The sequence below is a fragment of the Tupaia chinensis genome, unplaced genomic scaffold, assembly GCF_000334495.1.
Source record: "Tupaia chinensis unplaced genomic scaffold, TupChi_1.0 Scaffold000542_1, whole genome shotgun sequence".
Classification (NCBI taxonomy): domain Eukaryota; kingdom Metazoa; phylum Chordata; class Mammalia; order Scandentia; family Tupaiidae; genus Tupaia; species Tupaia belangeri.
In genome coordinates, this window is record NW_006160055.1 from 2,353,739 (window position 1) to 2,363,284 (window position 9,546).

Consider the following 9,546-nt stretch of genomic DNA (forward strand, 5'->3'; position numbering starts at 1 on the left):
GAAGGAGAGGGACAGAAAGAGAGAAAGCAAGCTGCCAGGTCTGGGTCTCAAACTGCAGTCAGCCATGTGGGAGCCCAGTGTCATAACCACCCTATCACTTGCTTGCCCCTACATGTAGATTTTTAAATATGAGTCAAGAGGATATTTATTGTAGAGAAAAAGAAAAGATCCTATAGCAAAACTCTCTTTAAAAAAAAAAAAGGTAGAGTCATTTGAAATAATGAGGAATAATTTTAAAGATACATTAAAAGGAAAAAGGTAGAGGTAAAAAGAGTGGTTTCAGGAAACTCTCAGGAATGAGAAACACCTTTGTACCTACAGGGCTATTTTATAGATATCAAACCGAAAGTGTAACTGCGGCTGCCTTTGGAGAGAGAAACTGAGGGCCTAGGGGTGCAGAGGTGAGAAGGTGACTTATCTTTCACTGTCTATCCTTTCATACCATTCAAATGTATCATCTATTAAAACTACCTTAAAAAAAGGAAAAGGGCCAGCAGGTGGCATGGTAGTTAAGGCACTGGGCTCGCATATGACCTACCACAGTTTGAGTCCTGGGCCTGATGGCTTGTGAATTACGTTGAGCGTGTGTGCATAAGTGCCCCAAATCCCAAGAGAAGGGAAGAGAAGGGATTGTGGCACAGCCATCCTCCTGGAGAGTGGTTTCTCCCTTTCCTTTCTCTGTCTCTCTCTGGAGAATGCATATGCCCTAAGGCAAAACACTAAAAAAGAGAAAGGAAGAAAAAGGAAGAGAAAAAAGCTCCTACATTTTAGCCACTATCTCATCTGGCCAATGAACAGAAATATAAAATGTACTCTTCTCATAGAAAAAGAGAAATAGTTATTTATCAGGAAAGGGTGGTAGGATTCAGGGAGCCTTTTCTTTTTAAACAAAATGATTTTTTAAAAAAGAATTATTTAATTTTATTCATCATTATTTTTATTTTTTAAATTTGACCAGAGAGAGAGACAAAGTGAGGGAGCAAGATGCCAGGTCCAGGACTCAAACTGCTGGCAGCCATGTGGGAGTCTAGCACGTTAACTACCACATCATCTACACACCCCTAAAATACTTTTTCATTTTGTTATTTTACTGGTTTATTAATAAAAATCTATGTAAAAAAAAAAAAAAAAAAAACACCTACCCCTACACACATACGCAACTAAACAAAGAAAACCCCAACACACCTCCTTACGGTTCAAAAGAGCACTGACAATCTTCAGGGCTGGAGTCCGTGGGGAAAAAGGGCCTCTCACACAGGCTGAATGGGAGTGAAGACGGTGCTGCCTGGCCCTCTGGACTCATCTCATTTCCATGAAAGGTAAGGTGAAAATGACCTAGTAACGGTAGGAACTGGTCCCCACAGAATATGCAGGGTACGTGTATGTGGGTGATATTACCTGCCGAATTATTTTTAATAGCAAGAAAGGGAGACAACCAAGTGCATCACTTAAAGTTAGGATACAAGCTGCATCTAGACAGTGAGATGCCCCAGTCATTACACATGATTATTGGGACCAGCAGTTGGCGTAATGGCTATGGTTGGACTCCCATGTAGTCAAATGCGGTTCGAGTCCCAGATCTGGTAGCTTAAACTCATGCTGGGCGTGTGTGCGTGTGTGCCCAAGTCCCGAGAAGAGAATGGAGGAGAAGGAATCACGGTATGGCCATCCTCCCCGGGGGGTGATTTCTTGCTTTCTGTCTCTCTGTCTCTCTCTGTCTTTCTGGCGAGCACACTCGCCCCAACACAAAACCTCCCCAAAAAAAAAAAAAAAAAGGTTATCTTGTGGCCAGTTAGTGGTTAATGCAGCTGGATCCCAGATGGCTGACAGCCAGGTTCAAGACCCAGACTTGGCGGCTTGAAAAACATGCCAGGCATTGGGGCCAGCAGATGGCATGGCGGTTATGTTGCTGTACTCCCACGGCTGACCATGGTTTGAGTCCCAAACACGCTGGCTTGAAACTAACGCAGATGTGCGTGTGTGCCCAAAATCCCAAGAGGAAAATGGATGAGAAGGGATCATCCCCCCTAGTCATCCTCCCTGGGGACTGATTTCTCACTTTGTCTTTCCATCGTTCTGTTTCTCTGGCAAGCACATGAGCCCTATGGCAAAAAAATATTTTCCCTCCAAAAAAGAAAAACATGCCAGGCGTCTGTGCAAGTGCCCAGAAAATCTTAAGCGGAGAATGGAGAGGGGACTGCAGAACAGCTATCTATCCCCCAGGGGTGGTGCTTTCTCACCTTCTCTCTCTCTCCCTAGCAAGCCGACAGCAAAATTTTAATAAAGAAAATAATATCCTTAAAAAAATAATAAAAAAGATGACCTTGCCCTACAACTGATGTTAGAAAAATAACCAAACCGTTATTGTGGTTTTCACCGTTGAAAGGGTTAAAAGGTGATTTCAGCCTTGTTCTCTTTTTTTAAAGAATTATTTAACTTTATTTATTTTTATTTGAATTTGACCAGAGAGTGACAGATCAAGAGAGAGAGGGAAAACAAGAAAGCAAGCCACCAGGTCCGGGACTCAAACCATGGTCAGCCATGTGGGAGCCCAGTGCCCTTAACCACCATGCCATCTGCCAGCCCCAGCCTTGTTCTTTATAGCTTTCTGTCTTATCTACTTTCATGTGTTTATATATAAAAATAGAACCACCTTGCTGAGCATGAATAGCCCAGGTGAAGAGTGCTGTGGGAAAAGAAAGCTGCCACGTTTTCTAGAGGACGGCAACTCCAATTTCTTACAACCTACAACACGTCCTCCATACGATGACTGCTGTTGCCATTCACAAAACCCACATTTTCTGGACACGACCTGGTCCTGTTGTTTCAGACTGTACTATATCATCTACTACCTCACTGAGCACATCTGCTGAAAACATCTTGCGATATTAATTTTGGGGATATAGTTCTAAGCGATGTATGCTTCAGAAGAACAAGCAAGTGGCATTAAATTAGGCTCCTTTGTAGCTTTTCAAAGACAGACTTTATTCCTTCCAACTAGCTTCTTATTCTAAAATTACTTACATTTATTTCCTGGAGTATTTAGAGCAGTAGTTCTCAAGAGGGTGGGGGAATGAGAAATGAGTGGGGTGTGGTTTGTTCTTCCCAGGGGGCATTTGGCACATTCGGAGACAAGATTGATGGGTACAACTTGGGGTACTACTGGCACCTGATGGGTGGAGGCTGGGGACACTGCCAAACTGTCTACAACACAGTCCCCCACGACAAAGAGTCATCCAGCCCAAAACATCAATTCAGCCAAGGTTGGGATACTCTGAACTGGATGATAATGTAGCAGAGAGATGAAAGGTTTGGTTAACAGAACAGCGACGATGCCCTTATCCCCTCCTTCATCCCAATCGTGCCGTAGTCCAACATGTGAAGTCAACGTTGTAGAAGAGCGTGCCTTTAAGACCTTTATAAGCAGCAGGCCATGTTCATGGACCCTAGTTTTTTTTGTTTTGAGAGATTTTTTGCTATAAGGTGCAAGTGTTCACCAGAGAGACAGAGATAGAGAGACAGAAAGGAGAAATGACCCCCCCAGGGGGATGGCCATACTATACTCTCCTCTCCTTTCTTCTCCTCTCATGATTTTGAGCACACACACAAACCTCCCGTGAGTTTCCAGCCTCCAGGTCTGGGACTCAAACTGCAGTCAGCCATGTGGGGGTCCAGCACCTTAGTCACTGTACCACCTGCCGGCCCCAATATCTTATTGTTTTGAATTGCTAAAGGACATGTGTGCTTACCAGAGAGACAGAAAGCCAAAGAGAAAGAAAGAGGAACAGTGGGAAAGCACCCAGCATGCTATAATGGGGCATGGCCACCTTCCAATCACTTCTCCATTTCTCCATCCTCTTGTGATTTGAGGCACGTGCATGTTTTTTAAGACATCTGGGCTGGGTTCAGACTGTGGTCAGCCACATGGGACTTGGCTCTCTTAACCATGAGGCTGTGGGGCTGGCGCATCATGGGCCCAATTTTTTTCTTTTTTAGGTTTTTGCAACAGAGCACGTGCGCTCTCTGGAGAGAGAGAGAGGGAAAGGGGAGAGATAAAGGGAGAAAGAGAGAAGCAAAGTGAGAAATTACTCCCTAGGGGGGACGGCCACGCTGCAATCCCCTCTCTGCCATTCTCCTCTAGGGATTTTGGGCATGCAGGCACACGAGTACCTGGCATGATTTTCAAGCTACCAGGTCTGGAGCTCAAACTGCAGTCAGCCATATGGGAGTCCAGTGCTCCAAGCACCATGCCACATGCTGGCCACGCCACCATGGGCCCTATTTTAAAGTATTAGTTCATCCAAGCTTTGTTGAAGATGTAGAGTTACCCTGCTACTTAGCAGTTTAAAGATCTTTTTCAAACGTGATACTCGGAAACACCCAAAATATGAAAGCTTTATATGCTTCCAGAGGCCTGGCGCAGAAGCACATAATTCAGAAACCAAAACGTGGCTCCACCTGTCTGACCTGGCCACAACTGCATTAGCAAGGCGGCTGCTAAGAAGTGTTCATAGGGTAACTTTAATGATATAATCTACCTATTGTGCAATTTCTTCTGTCTAAACCATCATGGGTATGGATTTAATTTTAGTGACAGCTGTAACACTGGGACCATGATACTGAAGCCTATGAATATTTTTCTATGGAAAATACAGTAAAGCCTCCCAAAAGAAGGGTCACCAACCTGAGAAAATTATTTCATTTATGGGGGCCCATACATGGCTATCGACATATAAATATTTATAAGTAATATTAGCAGAGGATCAAGTTTTTCAAGTAAAGAACCTTATTTCTAGGTTTGAACATGACACAGCCCTACCTTGGAAGATGTATCATATTACCTGTCATTCCTAAAAAAAAATAAAAACTTGAGACTTACATGCGTTCTATGGAGAGTGAGTAAAACTAAGTGAATTTTCAAATGTTAAACTTCACCAGTGTTTAGCATATTAGTTTTCCCTAGTTGAGGTAAAAGTTAAAAGCTTCTTTTAGGCAATAAAAGCTGCAGTTTTATCAGGCTGGTGCCACACAGAGGCTCCCTCACAGAGCGCAGGATAAATATGCACTTCTGTTTGCTCGGTCCACGCAGACCAAAAAGTAGATTTTTTCAAAGTCATCTATGAGAGATTTCTAACTTGTCATGAGAAATAAAGCTAGTTTTCTAATTGTTCCTCTCCCTCCCTAGTATGTCAAAAACACACTCTATAAAGATAGGCTGGCCAGACACATGGCATGGTGGTTAAGGCAACTTGATCCCACATGGCTGACTATTGGTTGGAGTCTCAGACCTGACAGCTTGAAAAACACAAGGGGGTCAGGTGTGTGTGTCTCAAAATCCCGAGAGGAGAATGGAGAAGGGATTGCAGCATGGTCACCCCCAAGGGGTACTTTCTTACTTCCTCTGTCTCTCTCCAGTAAGCACACATGCCTTATAGCAAAATTAAAATTAATAAATGAATATAAAGAGAAAAGGGAAATTTGCAGATCTAACCTGTCAGGGCAGGGGATCAGGGCATGAAGAGAGAGCTAGACAAAGCACGAGGCTGTACCGCACCTCAGAATGTGTTTGGATAATGCCAACACACGTAAAGCCCTACACCGCATATCCACCCTGCTCTGCAGCCAGAATGCACACCAGCTCAAACCCTCGAGGATAAGCTGAGATCACCACAAAAAGCATGTGGGAAGCTGGCCCTCCTGTTGACCAGGAAGGCTTAGAGTAGCCACAGAAAAGGATGTCAGCTTCCAAGGCATGTCTCATGCCAGTGCTTCTCGCGGATGCCCACGGGTCTAGCCTGATTCTAAGTTTGTACAACTGATCTTAGTTCCCAGCAACCTTGATAGCTTTGCCACTACAAGTTACAAGTGACTTAGAAGACAGGGAGTTTCTCCTGAGTTCTTTACTGGATGCGCAGCTAGAGGCTCTCCCAAGTCCAAGAGGGAAGGCAGAGGAGGGTTCTGGAGTCCAGTCCTGACCCAGCCAGTGACCCTCCACAGGCCTTCATCTTGAGAGACAGATAATAGCACTATTACCAGTTGCTTAGCAGCATGTTGGGAAGAAAATCTGGCACCAAAGCCATAAGGAGAGAGACCGTAGGTCAGTGCCAAGTCACGGCCCTGGTTGCAGGACTGGCCTTGCAGCCTCTGCTTGACTGTTACCCCCTGAGAGTCTGAGCAAAATACAAGGGAACTCAATGCCACATGGGCTCAGGCTCAAAGCCTTCCTTGGCAGGACTCACCTTCAGGATGGGCATTGCTGCTCGACAGCGGGCAGTCTTCAAGTTTTTGAGGAAGTGAGATTCGTCCTGAAAAGAAAGGTCCAATCTTGAGTGGACAGAGGTAGAGCCCACCTTAAGCTTGGCCCTGGCATGGCGTCTGCACTGGGATGTCTCCCTTAGCACTCTCTCAACCAGGAGGCAGAGCGGGGGGGCCAAGGTAAGGACCCAGCTTCTCCCCATTTGACAACCCACATCCCTCTGCAGGAAGGCTCCCACCTATAAAGTGAGGTCAGGGAATCTCCGCCGTCCCACTCAGGGGTTGCCAGAATGAACACACTCCTGAAAGGTGCTTTGCTGCTCTGTGAGAGGAACTGGTATCTGTGTGGTGCTACAACAGAATGTGCTGAAGACTCACCCTATATTCTGCACTAGAGTAAGTTCTGGGGGTCTAGCCCTGCACTCGTGGTGCAGAGCCTCTTGTAAGAAGAACAACATCAGGCTGGTTCTGTGGCCCGGTGGTTAAGGCAGCCAGATCCCACATGGCAGACCACATGGATCCAGTCTCAGACCTGGTGGCTTGAGAAACATGCTGGATGCAGGTGTGTGCATGCCCCGAATCCCAACAGGATAGAGAAATGGAGAAGACATTGCAGCATGACCATTCCCCATGGGGATGGAGTGCTTTCTCTTCTCCCTCTTGCTCTAGCAAGAATGTGCATCTGCTAACAAAAAGAAAAAAAGAAAATTCTTGTTTTTGCTTAATTCCCTGAATATGGAGTTTATTATGGTAAGTTTATTATAGTAAGCATATTCTGCACTGCACTACCTATTCCTGAATAAATGTCATTTAAAAAAAAAAAAAAGAAGTATGATATCTCAGAACCATCACTTAATTTTTCTTGGAAGTTGGAAAGGAATGAGCCATTAACTGAAGAATAAACCAACGCTGGTGGTAAACAGCTTGACAAAAATCTTATGGCGGGTTAAGTGTTAAGTCAGCAACAGAAAACATGACTTCTGAAGGCAGATGCAATGCGGCTTTGCTCAGTAACACTCCAACTTGCTGTCTTTGTGCCTACAGGCAAATTATGTGCCTGCTCTCATCGTCAGTTTCATCAGCTGTGAAATGGATAATGTACAAGGACGAAGAATAATACCTGCTCAGAGGCCATTGGGAAGATCTATAATTACGTATAAAATACCTAAAAGAAGGTAACACTCAAGAAATGAAGGCACTGGGAACCAGCAGTTAGCGTAATGGCTATGTAGCTGGACTCCCAAGTAGTTGACTGCGGTTCACGTCCTGGACCCGGTGGCTTAAACTCACACCAAGCACATGCGCGTGTGTGCCCAAGATCCCGAGAGGAGAATGGAGGAGGAGAAGGGATTGCGGCGTGGCCATCCCCCTTGGGGGGTGATTTCTCGCTTTCTATCTCTCTGTCTCTCTCTGTCTCACTGGTGAGTGCACACGCCTGCCCTATAGCAAAAACCTCTTCAAAAAAAAAAGAAAAAAGAAATGAAGGCATTACTCTTCTCACAGCTTTTAGATCCACTGCCACCACTCTGGGATTTTTTCCGTAAGGTTTTCATTTCCTGTGCATGCTGTCATTTTTCAAAGCCATATTTGTATCTACACCAGACCAGAAATGACTTCCTCATAGACTCATTACCTGAATGGCTTTGGGAAAAAAGGAAAAAATAAAAAAACAAAAAACAAAAAAACACTTAGGTTTGCTTATGCTAAGGACACAGTGTGGTTTTCATGTCAAAAACATGGTAACAGATGCCCTGAGGGCAGCAGCTTTATCTTCTGTCTCCCTTCTCTACACTCCTACAATATTTTTATTGTGAGCTACGGTCGACACGTTTAGTACTGAGAGAGCTGGGCTGGGTACCCAGCCTGTCTAGACTTTATGAAGTACGTGAGGAGTTAAAAGAAGGAAAGCCAATAATTGAAAAATGTGCTGTCAAATCTAGGAGCAGGACTCTAAGAAAGACTTCTTAAAAAAAAAAAAAAAAAACTAAAGCAAAAGGTGGTTTTTCGGGAGGGGAAGGTGTCTTCGTGTTGCCTGGAAGAAAGCGTGTTAACTATTGATGAGTTGCACATCTGTGCCAGGCTGCCAAGTTGGCAAGGTGCAGGCACATGCCCGTTCGCCCAGGCTGCAGGCCCCGGAGCCCCATGTGGTCTGAGCTCATCTACTGACCTCTGCCCATAACTCGTGCTGGGCTAGGAGCCCTGGCACAGACCTATTAAATCACATTTTCAAAGCTGCTGGGTCTGAGTCCAGCTGCTGGGTTTGAAAGTTAGCCATGTGGGATCTGGCTGTCTAAACTACCAGGTCATGGAAGTAGCACAAATATATTTTTCAAAAACTCCTTAGGTGATTCTTTTTTTTTTTTTTTTAATAGAGATTTCTGCTATAGGGTGCGTGCACTCCCCAAAGACACAGAGAGAGACAGAAAGACAGAAAGTGAGAAATCATCCCCTGGGGATATGGCCACATTGCAATCCCTTCTCATCCATTCGCTCCTCAGGATTTTGGGCATGCACACACATGTGCCTGGTGTGAGTTTTAAGATGCCTAGTCCAGGACTCAAATAATGGTCAACCATGTTGGTGTCCAGTGACGTAACCATCACATCATCTGCTGGTCCCACTCCTCAGGAGATTCTACTGTTCAGTCAAGGTTGAGAACCTTGTTTGAGAGGAATGAAATGCTAATGTCTCACAAAATAGACAGCGATCTCTGTTGTCCTAGAGGCTGAGCGATGGCTCAATGAGATTACATATGTGAAAACACTGAGAACTTTTAAGAAGAAAGCTTTCATAGTGATTAAGTCTTTTTTTAAAGAATTATTTTATTTAACTTACTGATTTATTTTAATTTGACCACAGAGGGACAGAGAGAGAAAGAGAGTGAGAAAGCAAGCTGCCAGCTCTGGGACTTGAACTGTGGTCAGCTATGTGGGAGTCAGCATCCTTAACCACCATGCCACCTGCCGGCACCATAGTGATTAAGTCTTTAAAGACTGCCAGGACCCAGTCCCTAGCATGCTTGACTATAGCACAGGAAGCCAGGTAGCTGACCACAAGTTTGACTCCTCTAGTTGACCCCAAAACACACTTGGTATTGGGATCAGCAGTTAGCATAATGGCTATATCGCTGGATTCCCACGTAGTCAACTGCGGTTTGAGTCCAGGACCCAGTGGCTTAAACTCACGCCGGGTGCGTATGTGTGAGTGCCCAAGATCCCAAGAGAATGGAGAAGGGAATGCGGCATGGCCATTCCCCCTGGGGGGGGGGGGGGTTTTCCCGGTTTCTGTTCT

General features: G+C 45.0%; 1 protein-coding gene across 1 annotated transcript in view; it reads right to left on the reverse strand.

Annotated features, from left to right (window-relative positions):
• SMARCAL1 (SNF2 related chromatin remodeling annealing helicase 1) overlaps positions 1–9,546 on the reverse strand; it is a 74,850-nt gene that overhangs the window by 34,535 nt on the left and 30,769 nt on the right. Inside the window, 1 exon segment of the mRNA XM_027775314.1 lies at positions 6,240–6,305. Coding sequence (XP_027631115.1) covers positions 6,240–6,305 — 66 coding nt within the window.